Source organism: Leucopleurus acutus (genome assembly GCF_964270905.1).
Source record: "Leucopleurus acutus genome assembly, chromosome: 5".
Taxonomy (NCBI): domain Eukaryota; kingdom Metazoa; phylum Chordata; class Mammalia; order Artiodactyla; family Delphinidae; genus Leucopleurus; species Leucopleurus acutus.
Window position 1 is genome coordinate 47,792,566 of NC_139147.1, and position 26,745 is coordinate 47,819,310.

At 39.3% G+C, this 26,745-nt stretch overlaps 2 protein-coding genes across 2 annotated transcripts in view; one reads left to right on the forward strand and one right to left on the reverse strand.

Annotated features, from left to right (window-relative positions):
* Positions 1-26,745, forward strand: part of CMSS1 (cms1 ribosomal small subunit homolog) — a 390,251-nt gene that overhangs the window by 330,878 nt on the left and 32,628 nt on the right. Inside the window, exon 2 of the mRNA XM_082840442.1 lies at positions 23,537-23,625. Coding sequence (XP_082696568.1) covers positions 23,537-23,625 — 89 coding nt within the window. The remainder of the gene's footprint in view (positions 1-23,536; positions 23,626-26,745) is intronic.
* LOC309962584 (lysine-rich coiled-coil protein 1-like) lies at positions 25,565-26,239 on the reverse strand (the record flags this gene model as incomplete). Its single annotated transcript, XM_082840446.1, has 1 exon — positions 25,565-26,239. One exon carries the CDS (start codon positions 26,237-26,239, stop codon positions 25,565-25,567), a length of 675 nt encoding a protein of 224 aa, XP_082696572.1.

Below are 26,745 nucleotides of genomic sequence, written 5' to 3' on the forward strand. Positions count from 1 at the left end.
AACATAGAAAGTGGCGCTCCGGAATAGTCCTCAGTAGAAACATAAGATGTAAAAAGGTTGTGTAATATTTGCCACCAAGTCCTAATCATGAAGTTAAAACAATTTACAAAATAAGGTGAAATATCTCCATGAAGACCTATTTATTCCTGTAGCATGGTAGGTGGGTTTTTGTCTCTTCCCCTGTAGCAAATGCGGAAATAGTCACCCTGCCTGTCTCCCTTGGTCCTGAAACTGTTTCAACAACTAATGAGTTCACTGGGTCTCATCCGCTTTGGTTTCTGTAAATGGAATTTGCTGCAGGAGTTCAGAGAGGTAGTCTACTCTTCATGTTCTTTAAAACATGACATGGTAGTTTCTCTTGTGTGAAAACCAGAATTACCTTTTAGGCCTAGTTCAAAGCTGTTAAGTTATCAAAGGAAGTTGCTGTGCATTTTGACTTGTGTTGTAATTATTAAGAACCCAAAATCATACTTCTCCTGAGGAATTGATTGTTTTGTTGTTGTTGCTATTATTGTTTTTAGCCACTGGCCACTCTGAATAGTGATAATGTTTCCTTTTTTCACATTGGCAACTAGAAACTTAGAGTCCAATTTGTGCCCCATCAATAGCAAATATATAGGTCATTATAACATCTTTAGTGTAACTCTTGGATTGATTTCAGTTCTAATTTTTATTTTTCTTTCATATTCACTCCCACTTTTAATTTATACTATCTTTTTTGTGTGTGCGTCACCTTGTAAGCTGCCTTAAATCCTTTCTAAAATAAGATGGCCCATAGTTAACTCTAATAGCTGGATATTTTTTAAAACTGAAGGAAGGAAGTTGGGCAGAAAGGGAGGGAGAGAAATAAGGAAAAAAAATCAGGCAGGCGGGCAAACTATGCAAGTGTCAACAGTTTAACCCCCCTAAGCCTCAGTTTCTTCATCTGGCCTCCAGCATTTTAGGGGGACTCAAAATCATTCTTAGATAATGAATGTGAATATACTTGATAGGTTACAGAGCTCTGCACTGCTTTGTTGTGATTATTTTAAATCCATTATCAATTAAGGCAACTCTCCAATGCCAGTGTCAAGCCCTTTGCTCAATCTTCATCTCTGTTCAGTAGATGGAACTTCCTAGGAAGTGTCTGTCCTGAAATCAGGGCCTGGGTTCTTCTGAGAGCCTTCTTGTGGTCCCCTCTAGCAGAGAACCATAATCCTTAGAGCACCACAGAGGCAATGTCCTCTTTTCGAGGATGTCTGCAAAACCTCCAGGCCTGACAGAGTTCCATACCTCAGGTGGTCCAGGGGCCAGGAAATCTGGATCATCACCAAGACCTGGAAACTAGCTGATCAGCAAATCCACTTACCTCAGGATCTCAGGCATCTGTACAAAATTCCCCAGTACCAGCCCCTCCACTCCGTACATGTTCACATTTAGATCTGGGGATCCCAAGGGTACACCATCTCCCACTTAGAGACGTAGAACGATCACCTAGTTGCTGACCCAGTCCCAAAATTAGAACCTCTTGTCAGGGGGAGTAATTGTAGAGTGGGGATGGGGTGGGCATGGAGACAGCCTTTGACGATCACTGCTTAGCCATCATTACTAATGATATTAAAAGTAGTTCTCAAGGGAATTGAGGCAGGAAAAAAAGACTGAACCACAATTCAACTGATCCATTCTTGTCAGAGCCCAGTTATCTCTTTAAAGCAGATTCTGGACAGGCAAAAGCTTCCATTAGGTCCCATCAGCATCATAATCAAGGCCAGACTCCTCAGCATGGCAAATAGGAGGCAGCACACCGTTGAGGATGAGAGTGAAAGCCTGAGCTATCTGTGTGGGAATGCTTAATGGGCAAGGGACCTGGGTGAGGCCCTGCACCTTGCAAGCCCCAGTTCTGAAAAATGGAGATGGTTTTGATTAAATTAAACTGTCCACATAAAGTCCTTAGCACTGGTGCACTGGAGGGTTGGGGAGGGAAGCGGGTGATCTTTACAGTCTGGGCCCAGCCCTCCTTTACAGCTTCATTTCCCCTGTGTGCACCTCACCCAGAAGGACATGCCCCAGCCCTCTCGCATCCATGACTTTGCACATGTTGTTCTGGAAAGCCATTCCTTTCCTGGTCTTTGCATTGAACGCCTACTCTTTCTTCAGCATCCCAATGAGATTCACTTCTTTCTGAATGCCTTCCCTGGTAACAGACCCTCACCCCAACAGAATGCAGAGTTCTGGCCTCCTTGTCCCCCTACTGCTGCATACTCTGCACTTGCATTTTAATTATGTTTGCCATGAGATTTATTATTGGATATTATGTTTATTTCATTAAGAAATCAAAAGAAATTCTAATTTAACTTTAAAAGAAAATGGTAGCATATGGTAGAGAGGTTAATGTTTTTTTTACAACTTTAAACACAATTAGAAATTCTGTGTTGTGAAAGACAAGCCAAGATAGCTTAAATGCCTATTATTTATTGAGTTATATAATTTACATGTATTGAGGTACTCAAATGTTAAGTTCGATCAGTTTTGACCTAGAGCATTTCAATCACACCTGAAAGTTCCCTGAGTTCCCTTCCCAGTCAATCCCTACCCCACCCTCACCCTCCCATACAGAAGCCACCACTGATCTGATTTCTGTCGTCCTATGTTAATGTTGCCTACTCTAGATTTCATATAAATGGAATCATACAGGCTGTATTTCGTTGTATCCTGCTTCTTTCACTCAGCTTTCCATCGTGGTTTTGAGACTCATCCATATTGCTGCATTTATCAGTGGTTCATTCCTTTTATTGCTTAGTGGTGTTCCATCATATGAATATACCAGAGTTTATTTATCTGTTCTCCTGTTGTTGGGCATCATCACATTGTTTTTCATTTTATTTTTTAAATTGTTGTACAGTAAAATTATCCTTTTTTTTCTTTTGACATACAGGTGTATGAATTTTAACACACTTACAGATGTGTATGACCACCACCACAATCAATATGCAAACAGTCCTGTCACCTTAGAAAATTCCCTAGTGTGCCCTTTATAGTCCCACCCTCCCCCCACCCCAAGTCCCTGACCACTTTATGTCTGTTCTCTATCACTATAGCATCACATTGCATTTTAATTGCTTATACACATGTCTGTTGTTCTCACTATATTGTCAGCTTTTCAGAGTAAGGATCGTATCTTATTCATCTTGCCTCCTCTGTGCTTACCACAGTACCTGGTACATAGCAGGTGCTCATTAAATATTTGAAGGATGAATGAATTAATGTAGCCACATAATGAATCCTCTCATAATTCTTAAGAGGCAGGAGGAAGTAGAAAACTGAAGAAAATCAACATTGACTGAGTGTCTTTTTTTTTTTTTTTAATTTATTTATTTTTTTCTGTACGTGGGCCTCTCACTGTTGTGGCCTCTCCCATTGCGGAGCACAGGCTCCGGATGCGCAAGCTCAGCGGCCATGACTCAGGGGCCTAGCCGCTCTGCTGCATGTGGGATCTTCCCGGACTGGGGCACGAACCCGTGTCCCCTGCATCGGCAGGTGGACTCTCAACCACTGCGCCACCAGGGAAGCCCTGACTGAGTTTCTTTTTAAGAAAATCTTAGGTCCTTTTTTCACAGCAATAATGATTTTATAATTTTACAAAATTCTAAAGAGTGCTGCCTGGTAATTGCCACTTGAGAGAATATGTTGAGTCACACAAAATGAGTAAGCTCCCATAAAAGGAGTTCAGCACATGTTTAATTATACTAAAAATATTATTACTGGTTAAGTTTAAACATGGAAATTAAAAGGAAAAAAGTTAAAACGTGCTTCTTTGTCTATTACCTATTCTAAAGATATTCCAGAAGTCTAAAATTCTTCCCTGGAGTCTTTAATATATTTTCCAGGTATTCTTAGGTCTGTAAGTATTCTCTAACTGTTTTTAGAGAAACTCAATATTCACACTGTTACTTGTGACTCAAGTTTTGGTTTCCATATTTTCCCCTAAACTAGTGTCATCTTTATCTAAAATTTATTTTACTAAAGTCATTATTATTGCAAGTGATGTTTGGTTCTTGAAGCTAGTGTCTTCCCTAGAGCATATTCAGTTCTTTCCAGCTTCAACTTTACTTTTCTTTTTTTCCCTTCAGTGTTTATTGGTGTTTCCTTTTTCATTAATCACAATGCTGAAATGACTCTGTATATATCCTTCTTAGCCTATTAATTTCACCCACCAGGACATTATCTCTTACACACTGAGCCCTTTGCCAGCTCCATGTCACATTTCTTTAAGCAAATAAATTCTTTCCATATGCTTAGCCTATACCTCTGAGCCCTGTAGCCTATTCCCCTTTTTAAAACAGAAATGGGGAAACAGCTGTTTCTCAATTCCTATAAAGTACGTCCTGTTTTATAGATCATGCTGGACAGCTCTATTTTGATGCCTGCAATATTACTTGGTCCTTGAAATTGTGAATTTCCTGGACCTGAATTTCCTTTTCACATTTGGGGAAGAAAGATTAATTCTGCTAGGCATTTCAGTGTGTTATACAGGCCATGAGGTCTTCTCTATAGTTTGTTTTGGGAGCTACTGAGGGGGTCATATGGAAGAAATGCCTTCTTTCTTACAGCACAACAAAGTTTTTAACTGTTAAGATTGATATTATATGCTCAACTCATTCAGTGTTTCTGCAGATGTTGATATAATGTATCTGCAAGATTTTCTGCTACATGCAGAACATGCAAGGATGGAAGGACACCAGGCTGTCAGGTAGCCCACAGTCCAGAAGGGAGGACAGATGCAATGTGATGAGTAGTCTAATCCAGGGATACCTGAGCTGTAACAACCACCTAGAAGAAGAGTTGGAAAACTATGGCCCATTTTCTGACTGCCTGTTTTTGTGTACAAAGTTTTGTTGTAACATAACCATGCCTGCTCATTTACATATTTTCAGTGAATGCTTTCATGATTCAATATGTAGTTGTGACAGAGATTGTAGGGTCCACAAGCCTAAAGTATTATCTATCTGGTCCTCTACTAAAAATTTTGCCAACTCCTGGCTTAGAGGAAGGAACACCAGGAAAGTGTATGGTCACCAAAGAATAAGGTAAGTGGAGGACACCTCGGAGAATGCCAGCATTTTACAGGATTGGTAAAAGAAGAGAGTGCATGAAGTGATGGGTTGAGAACCATAGTATGCCAGAACACAAAGGAGGAGAGTGTATCAAAAAGTTGAGGGTCAACATCAGTGTCAAGTGTCCCAAGGCAGTCAGGTAAGATGATGGTTATAATGAACATTTCCTGAGAATTTACTTATGTGGTAGACAGTGTGCTGAGCAATTTACATTTATTATGTCAAGACTCCATGTAATACCCCTATAAGGTTGGCACTATTAATATTCGCATTTTATAGATGAAGAAATTAAGACACAGAAAGACCAAGTAAATTTGCCATGGTCACACAACATTAAATGGCAGAGGTATTATTCTAATCCAGGCAGCCTGATTCTAGAGAGCCTATAAGTTTAATCTCTGTCCCAATTGACAATTAAGGAATCATTGATGTCCTTAGAAGAGTCATTTCAGCGACATGATGGAAGTGGAAGATAGCTTCAAATAACTAACTGATAATTTTGCCATGAGCTGTGCATTGTTCTAAGAGTTTCACACTAACTCACTTAACCTCTTAACAACCTCATTTTACATATAAGGAAATCATGGCACAGAAAGGTGAATTAACCTACCCAAAGCCAAACAGCTATTGAGTGACAAAGGTGTGATGTGAGATTCTGGAGAGAAACAGATTAACTTCTGTCCCAGCATCCTTACTGACCTCCATCCATCCCTGGCCCTTTCTACCTCTCTCAAAGATGTTGGCCTGAATCTGGCATTCCCTCTTTTGTTACTCCCTGCACCCCAATGTGATAGCCATTTCAAAAATAAAAAAGAAAGTTCAGTATGTTTTTTAAAATAAATGATGGTATGGTACCCATAGAAGACTCACAGGCAGATCAATGGAACCAGACCCGAGCATATGTATGATTTGTGTTTTGATTAAATGAAAGTGCTATAATAAGATAATGTGGGAGAGAAGAATCCTTCAGCAAGATGTTAGGACAACTGATTAAATATTTGAAAAGATAATAAAGTTAGAGCTTTATACCATACAAAAAAATCTACTCTATAGGATTTAAGTTAAATGTTTTTAAAAATAAAGATCAAAAATTTTTTTAAACTAGATAAAAGTATCTACTTAAGAGTAGGGGTGAACTTTGCAAAGCATAACTGCAATGAAAAAAGGTGATATATTCGATCTCATTACAATTTAAAACATCTCTAGGTCAAATATATATATATATATATATATATATATATATATATATATATATATATATTTTTTTTTTTTTTTTTTTTTTTTTTTTTTTTGCGGTACGCGGGCCTCTCACTGTTGTGGCCTCTCCGATTGCGGAGCACAGGCTCCGGACACGCAGGCTCAACAGCCATGGCTCACGGGCCCAGCTGCTCCGCGGCATGTGGGATCTTCCCGGACCAGGGCACGAACCCATGTCCCCTGCATCGGCAGGCGGACTCTCAACCACTGCGCCACCAGGGTAGCCCCAAATATAATTTTAAAAATTAAAAGATAAAACAACTTCTTAACCTTAACGTTAAAAGATTTATACAAATTGGTAAGAAAACATTAAAACCCTTCTTGACAAACAAAGGTTAAGACATTCTGTTCGTATAAGAAATACACAAGCTAATAAAAACCAAAATATTTACTCTTGGTCATATCAAATGAATGCAAATTAAAATGCAGTATCATTTTTACCTCTTAGCAATGTTTAAAAATTCAGTATTTGCTGTAGTGTGAGGAAACAGGTGTTTTTATACATGTTGATGACTTTAAAACTGACCCTAAACCATCTGAAAAACAGTTTAGAAGTTGTTAAAACCCTTAGAAAACACACATACCTTCTTAAAATGTAATTTCTCTTCTAGAATTCTGTTCTAATCAGAAATGCATGAAATTTATAAAGCTGTCTATGACAATAAATTTACAAAGGCAACTTTTAGAAGTAATCTAAGTAATGATAGAAGAAAAAAGTAAATATAGTGTAGGCAAACACCAGTTTGTCACATAGACATTAAAAATGTTTTTCAAGACTTCTGACATGGGAAAATACTCATGATATAATATTAAAAGATAAAGTATTTGTATATGACATGTAATTCCAGATATGTATGCATATATACCCAGAGAGACAGAACAAAAGGTAGAAGTAACTGTATCAAAATTATAAGAATATATCTCTTATTATAGTGGGACCATCTTTTTATGGTAGTGCCAAATTTTTGTTTCAGTCTCTTATTTATTTACCCCTTTAAGACTGTTAGATCTCAGCTTTATCCCACTCTATCATGTAAGACCTCAGAGTTACAGTTCTTGAAGATGATTCCAAACACAAGCCCCTCTCTGTATATTTCCTATGTAGCTGGCAGTTAGTTGTTTGGTTAATATCCTTAAGCCTAGTTTAACAGCAGGAAACTTTAAGGATAAAGCAATAAAGTACCTTTTCCTAAGCTACACAAAAAGGCAGTTAAGATCTGGGTTTTCCACTGACAAGCCTGGCAAGAAAGTTAAGCATTCTGAAGCAGGGCTTGTGAACATTACACCCACCTTTAACAATTCACAAGATGCACATTAAAGGCATACATTAAGTAATGTAATAGGTAGTTGAAGTCTCTGTGAAGGCTATAGGGCAGTCACAACAGAAACAGTGTGCTTTTCCATTGTAACATTTCTCTTCCTTGGGCTCACACTTTACAACAAGAATGAGTGGGTAGCAGGTCTAACTGCAGCCTCATAGGCCTTTTCCTTTTGAAATTTCTGTTCAGGGGACATGACGTAACTCACATAGTCATATAACGGGCCATGTTCACCTATATTTTTTTTAATGTTACCCTATACCTCTGTACTTCAACATTTCACCTCACTCTGGAAATTTTGACTTGTCCAGGGTATACTGCATTCTTAATAGAAATTGGCCTGAACCAGAAAATCATAAATCATAGAAGTCTGACTTCATCATTCCACAAATAGGAAGACTGTGGCATAAAGTAAATGATCTGCCCAAGATCACAAAAGTTGGAACTAGAATCTAAGACTTCTAGGACTTCCTTTGTCACTCCTCTATACTGGCACTTCCCAAAAGGTGTGCACAGAGTGCTGTTCTGGGAGCTGTTAACAGTTGTGTGGCAAAGAGCAGAGTTCAGGGGTCAAATAAACCTGAGGGTGATCTCATTTCCATTCTCACACTTGGACAGTAGTGATGCATATTAATGTATTAAAGGATGCCTGCAATAAGACAGATACTAAATCAGATGGGATGTGGGAGTGACAAGCATAAACCAGGACTAGCCTAGGCAAACCAGGATATATTTTCTCCCCAGCTAAAATATAGGATGGAGGCAGGGGTGGTGGGGGAGAGTTCCTAACAGATATCTGGACTAATTGGATACGTTTGTTTGTCTGTTTTGGAGGAGGGGAGCTATTCACCACATGCAGCAGCTTCTGCCCCAGTTAGATGAGTGTTATTCAAATGTAAGAACATACATTATTGTTAAACTGGGCTCTACCTACCAAGCCCTGTGGATTCCAGTACCTAGCTTAATGATTAGTACCACCTGAGAGCCACCTAGTTTTCTGAGTTAGAGGGGCAGTATTGCATAATGGTTAAGAGCAAACTGAATCAAAACCACCTAGATCCAAATCCTGATGCACTCTCTCGTTAACCTTGGACAAGTGCTTCCATGTCCACCTCTGTAAAACAGAGCTTATAGTAACAGTACCAATCTCGTAAGACTGACACGCGAATTAAATGAGTTAATATGTGTAGAGCGTTTAGAACACTGCCTTACTCAAAATAAGGACTATGTAAAAGTTATTAACATTGTTATTAGTTTCTGTTCCAGGAATGGAGAATTTATATAGCAGTGCTTCCAAATGTAACAAATACACTCATCCAATAAACATAACAATTCTAATAAGACCCAAAATGCCACTGCCAGCATCCATGGCTCTACTCACCTAACTCCAACTACAAAGATTGACCAGAAAAGGTTAAATTGAAATTACTCATAGTTTGAAAACTGCCCCGAAATATGTAAATGTTCCAACATTTAAAATAAACTAGAAAGGAAGAAGGGTGAAGCTGTAACACTCAAGACTAAAGTTGAGGTCCTGTTGCCCCAGCTGAGTTACCTTTTTTTTTTTTTCCCTTAAGCTAAAAATAAAATAGGATAAAAGGAAAAAATGCCTTATTCTGGACAGATAGCCGGCAGGCAACTATTCTGCCTGCAAAGCTGTCCTCTGGTATTTACATGATCTCCACTATATTTTTGTACCTTAAAGATAGGACAGGTCCTCTGGCACCCTCAGTTTTGGCGTTAAAAGTCCTTTTTTTTTACTGCCACCGCAGCCAGGCTTAAGTGTGAGCGTTCACAGAAGAGGTCAGACTCCTGTGGCTTTGGGTGCTTTAACCCAGTGTGGGTGGTTCCTCAGGGGCCTGTCCTGTGTATGTTTTTGTTTGTTTTGCTATTTAGCTACTCTGTTTGTATTTTTTCTTTCTTCCAGTTTTATTGAGATCTAATTTTTTTTAATAATAAGGTCTTTATTATCATGCAGACCAGAGCAACATGAGGCAAGTAGTTAATCCAGGGTGGTGACTCGGAGACTGGAAAAGTCACGTGAGACCAACAGTGTCCATGAAGATAGTAAACCTTTTCTGCTATCAGAACACAGCTCAGGTTCTCTTGGCTAAAGATGGGTCACATCCACACCTCTTCCAGGCAGAGGGGAGGAATTGAGGACCCCCATTACAGCTCTGTGTAAGTTTAAGGTGTACAGCATACTGGTTTGACTTACATACATCATGAAATGATTAACACAATTAAGTTTAGTGAGCATCCATTATCTCATATAGATATAACCTAAAAGAAAAAGAGAGAAAATACATTTTCCGTGTGATGAGAGCTCTTAGGATTTACTCTTTTAACAACTTTCCTAGATAACATACAGTGGTATTCATTATATTACTAGTGCTGTGCATTGCATCCCTAATACTTGCTTATTATAACTGGAAGTTCGTACCTTTTGAGGACTTTCATCCAGTTCTCTCTCCCCCCACGCCCTGCTTCAGGTCACCACAAATCTGATCTCTTTTTCTATGAGTTTGTTTGCTTTTGAAGTATAATTAACCTACAACATTACGTTAGTTCCTGGTATACAACATAGTGATTAGATATTTCTATACATTACAACTGCTGACATGTTACTGGCAACAAATTGTGTAGCATTTAAGATCCCCAGAGATAGAAGGTGAAACATTTTTCTTTAGTCATGTATTTTTGAGACAATGTTATTGGTCGTAGTGCTTTACTTTCTTTCAGAGTTTTAGGACCCATAAAGTGACAACAGTTCAGAGTTGTGCCATCTTATTCCAAATTTTCTAACTTTAAAGTTTCCTGTGGGAACTGGAAACATATTTTATAAACAAAGTCTGGATCTGTTGCTAGGGACATCTTCAGCTATGAAAATAGGAGCATTACTGGAATGTAGACCAGGCTGTAGCAGTTGCCACTAGAAACAGCAAAATTCAATGGGAAAAGGGTTCCCCACCCCCACCCCATCCCCATTCCCCATTCCAGTTCAGAATGACAGGAAGACTTCTGATGGCAAGAACTAACTCACAGGGGACTTACATTCAGAAACATTTGTTTTGTCAAATCTTTTGCAGAGAGAGGGAGAGGACATGTTAAGGAGCCTGAGAGATGGAAAAGGTAGAGCATGCCCCGTTTCTTGCTGCCTATGAGAGTGAAAAAGCAAAAAGGAAAAGATGGTACCTAAGAAAAATGAAACAAAATCAGAGAGGCATATGCCATGCTAATGTAAACCCCGATGACCCACCACAAGGCTACAGAAGACTTTGAGTGGTCAAGTGTCCCTGTACCCAGAGCAGGGAATGTGTGGCCAGAAAAGGCTAGGAGATTAAAGGTTGAGCCTGCCAAGGCTTCTCCGAGCAGCCCCCTCACTACAACCAGGTGCCTGGATTGGGCACGATAGACATGGCTTCGGGTTTACTGTTCCTCCTGCTGCCGATCACATAATTCTTCATTTGTACACTAGATCCTGTTCCCCGTTTCTCAGCATTTTCTTTTCTCAGTGAAAGTTGCAGCTATTTGCTAGATTATAGCCCTAAGATGGTCTTGTTTCTACTTTTGGAAGATCTTTACAGAGGGGGAAACTTGTGCTGAATTTTGGAGGATGGGACTAAGATTTTGATAGAAAAGGAGAGATGACAAAGATAAAGGGTGAGCAGGCATTATGAACAGTACGAATAAATGAGAGGTACACTTACAGATGTATGATTCTTTTCTGGCATGGTCTAATTGATTGTAAGCCCTTATTTTTTGGTCATGGCACACCTGTGGTCATTATTTTGAAAAGTGTACAGAAGCGATAAAGGATGGAGCTTCCTTCACTGCATGCGCACTGTTAGTACAAGTGGAGCCAGAATTGAGAGCCCTTTTCTTTCACTGGCTACACTTCTGTTTCTCCCCTCCTCTCCCTTCCTCTGCTCTGCCCTCCCCCTGCCCTGTGTTGTTTTGCTGGCATGGCCTTAGGGCCTTCACTGAGTTCACTTTTCACAGGGCCCTGTTCTATGGATGTGGGAATTGTGTTCTTTCTCAGTGATGCTGGTAGGAGTCCCTTAATGAGCTGGGAACACGGTTCTTGAAGAGTGGTTCCCAGCCCTGCTTCTCCTGGCCAAATAAAACATTCTGGTTTCTACGGATGAGTAATTTTAGCAAAACACTTTAGACTGTTGAAGTACAGCTGTGTCTCCAACATTAGTTTTCAGTGTGTATAGTTAGATTTCCCAGAGAACATCTGACCGCCTCTAGAAATATAGAATACCCCTTCTCAAATAAGTGAAATTGAACTAAATTAAACAAGATGGATTTTTTATAGATTTATTTTATTTGTTTGTTTATTTATTATTGGCTGCATTGGGTCTTGGTTGCTGCACACGGGCTTTCTCTAGTTGCGGCCAGCTGGGGCTACTCTTCGTTGCGGTGCGCAGGCTTCTCATTGCGGTGGCTTCTCTTGTTGAGTAGCACGGGCTCTAGGTGCGCAAGCTTCAGTAGTTGTGGCTCGCGGGCTTCAGTAGTTGTGGCTTGCGGGCTCTAGAGGGCAGACTCAGTAGCTGTTGTGCACGGGCTTAGTTGCCCCACGGCATGTGGGATGTTCCCGGACCAGGGATTGAACCCGTGTCCCCTGCATTGGCAGGCGGATTCCCAACCACTGCGCCACCAGGGAAGTCCCAACAAGATGGATTTTTTTAAAAAAAAAATTTTAATTTAATTTAATTTATTTTTTTATACAGCAGGTTCTTATTAGTCATCCATTTTATACACATCAGTGTATACATATCAATCCCAATCTACCAACTCATCCCACCACCACCCCTCCCCCCACCACTTCCCCCACTTGGTATCCATACCTTTGTTCTCTACAACAAGATGGATTTTTGAAACGGTGTCACTACATAATGATAAAAGGAACAATCAACCAACAGGAAGTTGTAACAGTTCCAAACTTGCATGCACCTTACATACCTATGAAATGTGTAAACAAAAACTGACAGAATTATTGGAAAACATGGAGAAATTCAAAATAAGAATGGAAGATGTTAATATATATGTCAATTATTGATAGATAAAACATAAAAATTCATAAACATATAGCAGATTTGAAAAACATCGTTAAGTTTATCTGTAATCATGTATAGAACTATGCACCTAACAATTAGATACTGCACATTCTAGTCCAAAAAAAAATTTTTTTTTAATTGATTATGTATGGGGACAAATGGTTACTAGAGTAACTGTGGTGATGATTTCGTAATGTATCCAAATGTCAAATTACTAGGTAGTACACCTGAAACTAACATGATATTCTATGTCAACTATTTTCAGTAAAAATCAATCAATCAATAAATAGTTATATACTAGGTCAGGAGCTGGCAAACTATGACCCATGGACCAAATCCAGCCAGGATGTGTTTCTGTAAATAAAGTTTATCAGAACGCAGCCACACCCAATCATTTACATATTGTCTTAAGGCTGCTTTTGCCCAACAGTAGAATCCAGTAATTACTGACAGAGACCTTATTGCTCCGCAAACCCTACACTTATTTACCGTGTGGCCCTAAAAACCTAAAAAGTGTGGTGATCCCTGGCTAGAAAATAAAGCAAGTCTTAACAAATATCAAAGAATTGATTTGCAGGCCATTTTTCTAACCACAATATAAAAAAAGGTAACTTAAAAAAATCTGTTTGACAATTTAACAGTGCACTTCTAAATAACTCATCAAAGAAAAGTCATTATAGAGTCTTTAAAAATATTTAGAATTAAATGATAATGAAAATGCTATAATATTAAAATGTATGGTATTCAGTTGTTATAAAGTTTTAAGAAAATATATATCCTTAATGCTTACATCAGAAAGAGAAAAACTTAATGGGCTAAATATCCAACTACAAAAATTAAGAACTCAAAAGAGTATACCTAAAGAAAGTAAAGAATGTTAATTAGTGTACTAGAAACCAAAGAAGCAATAGAAAGCATCTATAATACAGAACCTAGTTGTTGTTGGTTTTTTAAGGAAAGACCTCTCCAAGGCAGAACTAGAAAAAAAAAGGTACAAATAAAAGATGGGAGAAAAGAAAAAGAAGACATAGCTATATATAATGATCACACCTCTCCAATAAATTTGAGAAATTTAAATAAAACAGCCAATTACCTAGAAAAATAATACTTACCAAAATTGAGTTAAAAATAGAAAAACCCGGGGGCTTCCCTGGTGGCGCAGTGGTTGAGAGTCCGCCTGCTGATGCAGGGGACACGGGTTCGTGCCCCGGTCCGGGAAGATCCCACATGCCACGGAGCAGCTGGGCCCATGAGCCATGGCTGCTGAGGCTGCGCGTCCAGAGCCTGTGCTCCGCAACGGGAGAGGCCACATCAGTGAGAGGCCCGCGTACTGGAAAAAAAAAGAAAAGAAAAACCCGAATAATCATATAACTGTTAGAAATTGAAGCATTTGTTAAAACATACCCACAAAAAGAATACTACGCTCTGCTTCTTTTACTAACAGATTTTACCAAATGTCAAGAAACAGATCATCTTAGCTATTCGTATACAACTATTTCAGAGGACAGAAAATGAGGAGACATTTCCCAACTCTTTTATGAAGCTAATATAACCAAAATACCTAAACCAGACAAGGACGATACTACAAAGGAAAATTATGTAAATAAATATCTAAATAAAATGGTAACCAAGATAAAAACCAACATTATTAAAAAAGAAATATGTCATGATCAATTGCGATTTATCCTAGGAGTAGCAAGGATGGTTTAACATTAGACAACCTATTTTCACAGTTGGCCACATTAACAGATTATAGGAGAAACCCATATAATCATCTCAGTAAATGTAAAAACAAAAGGCATTGCATTAAATTTAACACCTATTAGTGATTTTAAAATAAAACAATAAACAAACCTCTTAGCAAACAGAATAGAAGGAAACATCATTTAGCTATAAGCAGCATCTTCTCATGCAAGGGTAGTGTGGAGGTTAAGATTGTGGACTCCAACATTAGAATATTTGGGATTCAAATCCCAGCTCTGCCTATTAGTTGTGTGACACTGGGCAAGTGTTAACAAATTGTTTGATGAAAGTTAGCTTCTATCATTTTTTTTTAAAGTCAGGCTTACTGAGGAATAATTTATATAGTAAATAATTTACATAGTAAAATTAACCCCTTTTTGAGTATGGTTCTGTGAAGTTTTACTAAAGCATACAGTTGTTTAACCACCACCACAATAAAGTTATAGAACATTTCCAACAATCCCCAGAAGTTTCCCATCTCCAGTCCCCAGTAACTACTGATCTGTTTTTTTATCCCTATAGTTTTGCCTTCTCCAGGGTGTTAAATAAGTGGAATCACACATTATATAGCCTCTTGATTCTGGCTTCTTTTGCTTAGCATCGTGCTTTTGAAACTTACCAGGTTATGGGTTTCAGTAGTTTATTCTGTTGAGAAACTGTGAGAACTATAGGAGAGTTAAGCAGGTCTATAGCCAGGGCAGATCTAGGTTTTTGTGAGGCCTAAATCTTACGTAATTTGGGGGACCCTCTCTTAGAAAAAGAATACAAAATTACTGATACAAAATTAGGTATGAAAGAAATTATTTTAAATAAGAAATCACAACAGTACTGTTATAAACACAGGAATTTTGAAAAGTTTTATTTTACTCATCCCTATCAGATAACTGTAAAATACAGCATCTACTGTATTCCTATAGGAGAGACTTGCCATTTTGAATAGACAAAATGGGAACCTAATCTTCTGCTTACTGTTTTACATTTTTGATGATTGGAAGAATTTTCCACTGACTAATTTCTGGTTTCATTCATCCCAAACCTGCTTTCTCCTCCACTTCCCACATATTTCTAAGGAAGGAGGCTACAGGTGTGTTTGTGTCACAGTCCACAACCTCTAGCCCTGTACACTTTGTGTCAGATGTCTGGTGAGTTGGCATGGGGTGGTAGGAATATTCCTGGAAGTATTCCTACAGTAGGAGAGCTAGCAATAATTTAACTATAGACTTTATGATTATGAACCTTATAATATCTCATTAAACTCAAGCTCAATGTCTGTCCAACCAGCTCCCTCTAACTGGATCCCCAAAATGCTCACTTCAGCTCCATCACTACTCACTAGGAGATAGGGACAGAGGTGAATTCTGAGTAGAAATAGACAGTGGTCTATTGTATTTATTTTAATCACCATATATCTTTCTTTTGCAGATTTTTTAAGAAAAATTAACTGTATGATCCATTGCCAGTATTCTCCCTAGGGCCTAGAAGGAGTTCATGCAAGTAAATACTTAGAAGCTTAAGGAAATTGCTGGGAAATTGGATTTCTGATACTTTTCATAAAGAGGACAAAGTCAGGGATTGAAGGAAAGAGAAAGATACATGCAACTGTTAATTTTAGCTTTTTGCTCTTTTTGCCTGGGGTTGAAAAAGAACCGTGTACTTGACCCCACTCCCATCTGGTGGTATCCTTTTTTTTTTTTTTTTTTTAAAGTAGACCCTCAAGGAGTTGAAAATAAGGTTGCACCGTCTTGGTGACTCCACTCCATGGGCTGAAAATCAGCCACTGGGACTGAGTGGCACAGGCCTAGCTTAACTTCCTCAAATGCCAGCAGTTCTAGAGAAATCTAGATGCTAGAGCCAGGCTGGTTAGGTTGGGTCCCATTACTGTTCTTTTAATACTCTCTTAATGGAAATCACAGTACTAGCATCCTTACTTCAGAAAAGCAGTTTTCTTTTTTGGAACCAAAAAACATCACACACAGACTAAAGAAAGAACTAATTTATTCAACCTTTATCTGATATTAATATCAAATATATAATTAATCATATTAATATAATTAATAGAGTATATTAATATAACTCCTGCTTTTTTATCAATATTTACATGTTATATTTCAGCCATCATTTTGCTTTTAGCTATATCGTCATATTTGAGGTAAGTTTCTTGTAAACAACATATAGTTAGGTCATTTTTTTAATCCACTTTGTCAATCTCTGTCTTTTTTTTAATATAAATGTATTTATTTTATTTATTTATGTTTGGCTGTGTCAGGTCTTCGTTGCTGCATACAGGCTTTTTCTAGTTGCGGCGAGCAGGGACTACTCTTCATTGCAATGCGCTGGCTTCTCATTGTGGTGGCTTCTCTTGTTGCAGAGCACGGGCTTTAGGTGCGCGGGCTTCACTAGTTGTGGCACGTGGGCTCAGTAGTTATGGCTCGCGGGCTCTAGAGCGCAGTTTCAGTAGTTGTGGTGCACGGGCTTAGTTGCTCTGCGGCATGTAGGCTCATCCCAGACCAGGGACCGAACTCATGTCCCCTGCGTTGGTAGGCAGATTCTTAACCACTGCGCCACCAGGGAAGCCCCAATCTCTGTCCTTAAATTGGTATGTTTAGATCATTTACATTAATGTAATTGTTGATATGTTGGGATTCAAATATGCCATTTTATTTTGTCTTTTCTGTTTATTTGCTATTTCTTGTTTATCTTTCTGCCTTCCTGTGCGTTACTTGAACATTTTTAGAATTCTGTTTTGATTTATTGTAGTATTTTTGAGTACATCTCTTTGCATAGCTCTTTTAGTGCTTGCTAAAGCACTAGTGTGGGTGTTGGCCTCATTGCCACTGGGCAGTATGTAAAGTCCTGATTCTCTACTAGGGTTCCTCTGACCCCAGTGGGGAAGGAAAGGTGCCCTTCATTACTACCAGGAGGAGATGGAAGTCCAGGCTCACAGTGTGTTCTGCATTGATACTGCACTGGTGGTGGTGGTAGAGAGCAGGGGTCTGTTACCACCCTTCAGGGATGAAAATCTCTTCAGGGGTTCAGTCCCTACTTGATCACCTCTGACACCACCCTGATGGAAGGTGGAGGAGGAGTTGGGGTGCCTCATTACAGCCTGACAAAGGTGGAAGTCTAGGTTCCCCACTCAGCCTTTGCTGGTGTAGGCAGCAAAGAAAACAGTTTTTCTGTTGTTTGGCTGAAGTCAAGTAGTTATTATCTAAAGGTTTTCAGTCTTGCTAGGCTGTTGTTTTCCTGGTCATTTTGTTAAACAGAGCAGACATTTGTTGCGGTTTTTTGTCTGCTCTCACTGGCATTTCCAAGTTACTAGCTTCCTTAGCTCCAAGTCTGAGATAATAAGGCAAAAAGAAAACCCAGGGAGCTCACCGCTGTGTTGTTCCTTGGGCCCCAAAGTCCCTAGCATGTCTGACTTCTCTCCACCTTTCAGAGATCTCCAATGTTTGTTTTATATGTAATGGTCAGGATTTTTAGCTATACTTAGCAGGAGGAATAAGGGAAAATATGACTACTACTACTCTCTTCCCAGAAGCAGCACTATAAATACTTTTAATGCCAACTTAGTCCTTCATTTAAAAATCCCTGTTATATATGGAATTTAAAAAAAAAAAATGTCATGAAAAACCTAGGGGTGAAACAGGAATAAAGACACAGACTTACTAGAGAATGGACTTGAGGCTATGGGGAGGGGGAAGGGTAAACGGTGACAAAGCGATAAAGAGGCATGGACATATATACACTACCAAACGTAAGGTAGATAGCTAGTGGGAAGCAGCCGCATAGCACAGGGAGATCAGCTCGGTGCTTTGTGACCGCCTGGAGGGGTGGGATAGGGAGGGTGGGAGGGAGGGAGACGCAAGCGGGAAGAGATATGGGAATATATGTATATATATAACTGATTCATTTTGTTGTGAAGCTGAAACTAACATACCATTGTAAAGCAATTATACTCCAATAAAGATGTTAAAAAAAAAAAAAATCCCTGTTAGGGACTTCCCTGGTGGCGCAGTGGTTGAGAATCCGCCTGCCAATGCAGGGGACACGGGTTCAAGCCCTGGTCTGGGAGGATCCCACATGCTGTGGAGCAACTAAGCCCATGCACCACAACTGCTGAGCCGACGCTCTAGAGCCTGTGAGCCACAACTACTGAAGCCCGCATGCCTAGAGCCCATGCTCTGCAACAAGAGAAGCCACCGCAGCAAGAAGCCCGTGCACTGCAAGGAAGAGTAGTGCCTGCTCGCCACAGCTGGAGAAAGCCCGTGTGCAGCAACAAAGACCCAATGCAGCCAAAAATAAATAAATAAATAAATTTTAAAAATAAGTAAAAAGGGCTTCCCTGGTGGCGCAGTGGTTGAGAGTCCGCCTGCCGATGCAGGGGACAAGGGTTCGTGCCCCGGTCCGGGAAGATCCCACATGCCGAGGAGCGGCTAGGCCCGTGAGCCATAGCCATGGCCGCTGAGCCTGCACATCCGGAGCCTGTGCTCTGCAACGGGAGAGGCCACAACAGTGAGAGGCCCGCATACCGCAAAAAAAAAAAAAAAAAAAAAAAAAAAAAAAAAGTAAAAAGCCCTGTTAATCTTCTACCTGCTACTACTTCATTGGGTAGAGTCCTTTTTTTCATGCTACGTAGTTAAAAGTCAGGGTATTAATCAGGGTTCTCCAGAAAAACAGAAACAACAGAATAGATATCTATATATCTATATTTATCGCTCGCTCTCTCTGTCTCTCTCTCTGTCTCTCTCTCTCTGTGTATCTATGTGTGTATACATAAAGGAATTGGCTCATGCAATTATGGAGACTGTCAAGTCCCAAGATCTGCAGGATAGACTGACAAGCTGGAGACCCAGGAGAGCCAATTGTCTAGTTCCAATCCTAGTCAGAAGGCTTGAGAACCAGGAGAGCTGGTGGTGTAGTTCTAGCTTGAAGCCTGGCAGGCTCCAGATCCAGGAAGAGCCCATGTTTCAGTTCAAGTACAAAGGCAGAAAAAATTATCTTAATCAGGGGAGGTCATGCTTTTACTTCTTTTCTTTTCTTTTTTTAATATCTTTATGGGAGTATAATTGCTTTACAATGTTGTGTTAGTTTCTGCTGTAGAACAAAGTGAATCAGCTATATGTACACATATATCCCCATATCCCCTCGCTCGTGAGCCTCCCTCCCACCCTCCCTTTCCCAGCCCTCTAGGTCATCACAAAGTATCGAACTGATCTCCCTGTGCTATGGGGCTGCTTCCTACTAGCTATCTACTTTACATTTGGTAGTGTATATATGTCCATGCCACTCTCTCACTTCATCCTAGCTTCCCGTTCCCCCTCTGTGTCCTCAAGTTCATTCCCTACGTCTGTGTCTTTATTCCTGCCCTGCCACTAGGTTCATCAGTACCATTTTTTAGGCTCCATATATGTGTGTTGGCATCCGGTGTTTGTTTTTCTCTTTCTGACTTACTTCACTCTGTATGACAGACTCTAGGTCCATCCACCTCATTAGAAATAACTCAATTTCGTTCCTTTCTGTGGCTGAGTAATATTCCATGGTATATATGTGCCACATCTCCTTTATCCATTCATCTGTCAATGGACATTTAGGTTGCTTCCATCTCCTGGCTATTGTAAATAGTGCTGCAATGAACATTGGGGTACATGACTCTTTGAATTATGGTTTTCTCAGGGTATGCCCAGTAGTGGGATTGCTGGGTCATATGGTAGTTCTGTTTTTTTAACGAACCTCCATACTGTTCTCCACAGTGGCTGTATCAATTTAGATTCCCACCAACAGTGCAAGAGGGTTCCCTTTTGTCCACACCCTCTCCAGCATTTATTTTCTGTAGATTTTTTGATGATGGCCATTCTGACTAGTGTGAGGTGATACCTCACTGTAGTTTTGATTTGCATTTCTCTAATGATTAGTGATGTTGAACATCTTTTCATGTGTTTGTTGGCAATCTGTATTTCTTCTTTAGAGAAATGTCTATTTAGGTCTTCTGCCAATTTTTGGATTGGGTTGTTTGTTTGTTTTTTGGTATTAAGCTGCATGAGCTGCTTGTATATTCTAGAGATTAATCCTTTGTCAGTTGCTTTGTTTGCAAATACTTTCTCCCATTCTGAGGGTTGTCTTTTCATCTTACTTATGGTTTCCTTTGCTGTTCAAAAGCTTTTAAGTTTCATTAGGTCGCATTTGTTTATTTTTGATTTTATTTCCATTACTCTAGGAGGTGGGTCAAAAAGGATCTTGCTGTGATTTATGTCATAGAGTCTTCTGCCTATGTTTTCCTCTAAGAGTTTTATAGTATCTGGCCTTACAGTTAGGTCTTTGATCCATTTTGAGTTTATTTTTGTGTATGGTGTTAGGGAGTGTTCTAATTTCATTCTTTTACATGTAGCTGTCCAGTTTTCCCAGCACCACTTATTGAAGAGACTGTCTTTTCTCCATTGTATATTCTTGCCTCCTTTGTCAAAGATAAGGTGACCATATGTGCGTGAGTTTATCTCCGGGCTTTCTATCCTCTTCCATTGATCTATATTTCTGTTTTTGTGTCAGTACCATACTGTCTTGATTACTGTAGCTTTGTAGTATAGTCTGAAGTCTGGGAGCCTGATTCCTCCAGGTCCATTTTTCTTTCTCAAGATTGCTTTGGCTATCATGGTCTTTTGTGTTTCCATAAAAATTGTAAAATTTTTTGTTCTAGTTCTGTGAAAAATGCCATTGGTGATTTGACAGGGATTGCATTGATTCTGTAGATTGCTTTGGGTAGTATAGTCATTTTCACGATGTTGATTATTTCAGTCCAGGAACATGGTATATCTTTCCATCTGTTTGTATCATCTTTGATTTCTTTAATCAGTGTCTTATAGTTTTCCGCATACAGGGTTTTTGCCCCTTAGGTAGGTTTATTCCTAGGTATTTTATTCTTTTTGTTGCAGTAGTAAACGGGAGTGTTTCCTTAATTTCTCTTTCTGATCTTTCGTTGTTAGTATATAGGAATGCAAGAGATTTCTGTGCATTAATTTTGTATCCTGCTACTTTACCAAATTCATTGATTAGCTCTAGTAGTTTTCTGGTAGCATCTTTAGTATTCTCTTTGTATACTATCATGTCATCTGCGAACAGTGACAGTTTTACTTCTTCTTTTCCGATTTGGATTCCTTTTATTTCTTTTTCTTCTCTGCTTGCTGTGGCTAAAACTTCCAAAAAAATGTTGAAGAATAGTGGTGAGAGTAGACATCCTTGTCTTATTCCTCATCTTAGAGGAAATGCTTTCAGTTTTCACCATTGAGAATGATGTTTGCTCTGGGTTTGTCATATATGGCCTTTATTATGTTGAGGTAGGTTCCCTCTATGCCCACTTTCTGGAGAGTCTCTATCATAAATCGGTGTTGAATTTTGTCAGAAGCTTTTTCTGCATCTATTGAGATGATCATATGGTTTTTATCCTTCAATTTGTTGATGTGGTGTATCACACTGATTGATTTGCGGATATTGAAAAATCCTTGCCTCCCTGGGATAAATCCCACTTGATCATGGTGTATGAACCTTTTAATGTATTGTTGGATTCGAATTGCTAGTATTTTGTTGAGGATTTTTGCATCTATGTTCATCAGTGATATTGGCCTGTAGTTTTCTTTTTTTGTGACATCTTTGTCTTGTTTTGGTATCAGGGTGATGGTGGCCTCATAGAAAGAGTTTGGGAGTGTTCCTCCCTCTGCTATATTTTGGAAGAACTTGAGAAGGATAGGTGTTAGCTCTTCTCTAAATGTTTGATAGAATTTGCCTGTGAAGCCATCTGGCCCTGGGCTTTTGTTTGTTGGACGATTTTTAATCACAGTTTCAATTTCAGTGCTTGTGATTGGTCTGTTCGTGTTTCTCTTTCTTCCTGGTTCAGTCTTGGAAGGCTGTGCTTTTCTAAGAATTTGTCCATTTCTTCCAGGTTGTCCATTTTATTGGCATATAGGTGCTTTTAGTAATCTCTCATGGTACTTTGTATTTCTGCAGTGTCAGTTGTTACTTCTTCTTTAATGCTTTTAGTTCTGTTCCAGCCATATCTGATTGGATGAGTGCCACCCACATTAGGGAGGGAAATCTACTTTATTCAGAAATCTACCCATTCAAATGTTAATCTCAACCAAAAACACCTACACAGAAACATCCAGAATAATGTTTGACCAAATATCTGGGCACCCTGTGGCCCAATCAAGTTGACACATAAAATTAACCATCATAGTATGTAAACATTTAAAAGCTCAGGACTACCAAACTAGTTAATTTGTACCTAAATATGAATTCTGACCAATATTACTCACAAATTCACATTTTGGGCTTTGAGATATACCGAAAAACTCAAAGGGAGTGAGTAAAGCCTTTCAAAGATTCAAAAATGTGCTCAAAGAGAACAACCACTAAAATCTGGAAGACAGTATGGCATTATGGGAAGTAAGAAACTTATGGTTGCCATGTTTCTTTAAAAGAGCTTTTTAACAGAAAAATTATTAAAGTTTTTATTTTTCCTGGTTCTTGGAGTAAGAATTTACTTTTTCCAGTGTTGAAAGATTTTATAAATTCAAATTAAGAATTTCTCATGATCTATAATCCTGCTGTCCCACTCTCTTAACATTACCCCTGGAGCCAGCACACTGGCATCAAGAGCTGGCTGGTTCTCAGTGCAGGCAGTATCACTTGTGGGGAAGACTTTGGACTCAAATAGGGTTCCCAGGTGTGTGACCTGGGGCAAATTACTTCATCCCTCTAAGCAGCAACTTTCTTATCTGAAAATGGGGAGTTTAATATCTGTAAAATCAGCGTGAGTGTTCCATAATTAAACATTCTGAAATTTAGACATCTGAATAATCTTCATTTTTGCAGTTTTATAAATAACACTGCCACCTTGGTTCTTAAATCTCTGTCTTCATTTTGGATCATTTTCTTAAATTCAGCTTCTTAGAGGTGAAATTAATGAGTCAAGGGATAGAACCTTCTAAAAAGATGGTACCAAGATTACACTAGCAATGGCAGAAAGAAAGAGAGAGGTGCTTTTCTCATTTTTAAACTTTGTGTTTCCTAGAAGCATCAGATGGTGAAGGAGGAGGAGACCCAGCAATGATGCAGCAGGAGAGAGCTCCAGTTCCTGCCCTGTCAAAGAAAACCGAACAGGTGACAGTCACTGTGGGAGAGTCACAGCTGTTGGCTCTGAAATCAGCCTCTTCTACCCCTCTACAGCATTCCGTGTGCTTCAATACCAGTTATTGGTGGGATTTGAGGGAAGCTTTTACCTCCTCTGCCTTTGAAAGAGCCATGCTTCATCAATTACAAACCAGCAAGGTCTATTTCTCCCCCTAATATGTTTTTTACAATATAAATATATTTTACAATAATGATAGCTTAGATTCTTGTATTACATTTTTACCAAAGACCCAGTTTTATTCTTTGGGTATAGTTCCTAGGAGAAGACAAACAGCATAGATATGCAAGATTACCCCCACACCAATGCATTATTACAGTACCAAGACATGCTGTGAGCAGGCTCCCAGGCCTTCATGTCTATCTAGCATCATGTCTGTTGTGTGAATTCTTATTGGGGATTTGCTACCTTTGTATTACCACAAGTGGCCATTTGATAAACTTTGCTCCTTGGACTTAGGACCTTTTATTGCCTTTTTAATCTTCTTGCTGGCCACTCACATCCATTTGCACCTTTCTTACATTATTGTCCCTGAGACCTAATTGGTAACCATGTGTGATTTTTTAAAGGACTATCTAACTGTCAGTCCAAAGTTACCATCTTCTTCATAGTAACATATGTGGCCTTATTCTTATTGTAGGTGGCCCTAAACACATTCCACTAGAGTTTTGTGACCCAAAGTTTGTGACCAGGCTCAGGATAATTGTGGGAAGCAGTTTAGCATTTTGGTTACCTACAAGCTGTGATGCCTTGGGCAAGTTAAACTCTCTGTGCCTCAGTCTCCGTATTGGTAAAGTGGTGATAATACGTGTATTTTCTTCACAGGGTTACGGGTGAGGATTAAATGATTAACACTTGTTAAGCTCTTTGAACTGTGGTTGGCAAAGAGTAAGCACTGAAGTGATAATTCTTATAGTAAAATATACTTCAAGTCTTTTATTTTATTCATTAGTTTTTCTTTGTGAGGTGGGGAATGCGGCAAGATACACGTATTTAATGTATAATCGGTCTTGGTTTTCTCTCTAGACATTAAATATTTAACTCCAAGGCCCTGTATCAATTTTAGTTTGCACCATTCTTTCTAAGATCTACAGGTTAACATCTGTAGCTTTTCAATTTATTTCACAAAGATGGGGTTTGATTTCACCTCACTTAACTCCACTGACCATACCATAGTCATGCCTTCTTTGACCTCTGCCTCTAATCAGTGCCTACTTGCAGAACTTGTTTCCAAATATTCTTTTTTTTTGTAGAAATTAGAACTTTATTATATTATAAACATTTCCAGAATATAAACTGATTTTGTATCAAGACTCCTTGAAACGTTTAAAACTGTATATAACTTAAGCTTATTATAATGTATGTCATTTTCCACTTTCCAATATAGAAAATATACTGCAAGTTAGATCTAACAAAGGAAAAAAAATCAATCTAAACTGCTTCACAGAGAAAACTAATGAATATAAAAACACCCACCCCAAACTAAAACCCAATCAAGAAATAGATTCTGTAAAGCCTATTAATCCTCCAGTTTAAAATAAATGACGTCCTAAGGGAAAAATACTTCCACCGTCACAGCAATTTGATGAATTAAAGCAGAGCCACTCTCGTTAAGGGAAATTACATTATGTATAAGAAAAATGTAGTAATGATTTTAGAAAAGAGGAAAAGTAATTTCCATGTTGGAGAGCAAGCACACTAAATGTTTTCTGTTCACTTAGCCTTTGTACCTGCTCACATGAAAAGAGCGATCGGAACATCATAAAACCAAGCTCCTCAACTCTTTTTTCAGTTTAACCTCAGGAGAACCAATGCAAGAGCTTCAAAATCCAAGGAGAGACTGGTCCCAAAGCATCTCCTCTTCTTCCTTTCTTTGACTTGTTCCTTTTTCTCTTTACTACCCTTAAGTTCCTATTTCTTAGAGGCTACATCTTGGCTTTTTTTCTCCTTTCGGTTCTTAAGTTTTTCTGTACTGACTGTTTCCACCTCTGTTTTGGTTCTTTGGATGCTCTTGTATTTGTCTAAATCTATTTCCTCACAAGTTTTCTTCCTCTTATGCTTGGGCCGCTCCCCCTCTCGTTTTTCCCGGCCTTTCTCTGGGAGCCTTTTTCTCTTCTGATGTATCTGTTTATAACTAGCTTGACGGGCACTGGTACTGTTTTCTGAGGAGAGGTGCCTGTAAACTCCAGATTCTACACTGTATGAGTTACAGTTATACTCTTGCTGACTAAAGTTCAGGGGTACTGGTTTTCCTGAGAAACAGTCCCTGGTGAATTGACAGCAGCTCAGGGAGTCCAGTCTCAGCCTGCTGTCATGAGCTGCTAGCCACTGAGGTAACCACTTTTCCACTGTTTGCGAAATACTGCATGGTCTTCGGTAGGTCTGGACGGTTTCACAAAGGAGTCTTTGATCAAACATTCTACACCTGGGTCTAGAATCAACCTCTTCTTTGCACCCACAGGTTTCCAAATAATCCTCTCTCATCTTTCTGAAACAAGTCTTTGGCTCTAAGCCTCTGGCTTTCTGCACTTTGATGTAATCTTCAAGTTCATCTTGAAAAGAGTCACATGTCTTTGAATGCTTCATTAGGTTGACAAGGAGTTCTCCTTAACAGGTTGAGAACTTGGTGGAGAAATTTGATCATATTCACCCATTGATTGCTTCAGTTTTTTAGCATGAAGTTTTCCCAAATAGTGAGACTGTGCAACAACTGACGAGCTAAAAACCATGATGCAGAGATTTAAAAATCTATTTTTGTCCAATACTCCGCTCCCATTCACCTCATAATGTGAAATCCATTGTGATTCAAATTATGGCACTACTCCTTATAAGCCTTTTACAAAAGGTATCTGTAAAAAGTTCAGTCTTTGCTCATTCAACGTGGTACCTTCTCTGAGGCAGGGGCCCCCTCCGCACCAACGCCGCCCGCCAGTGGACAGGCCGAGGTGGAGGAGGCAGAGAGGCAGGGACCACCGCTGCCGCCGCCGAGCGAGCAGGGTGGGAGCAGGAGGCGGAGACCGGACTTCCGAGGGGAATTGGCCACCACCACCCGCGGCCAACTGGACGGCACCGCCGCCATAACGGTGAGGAGT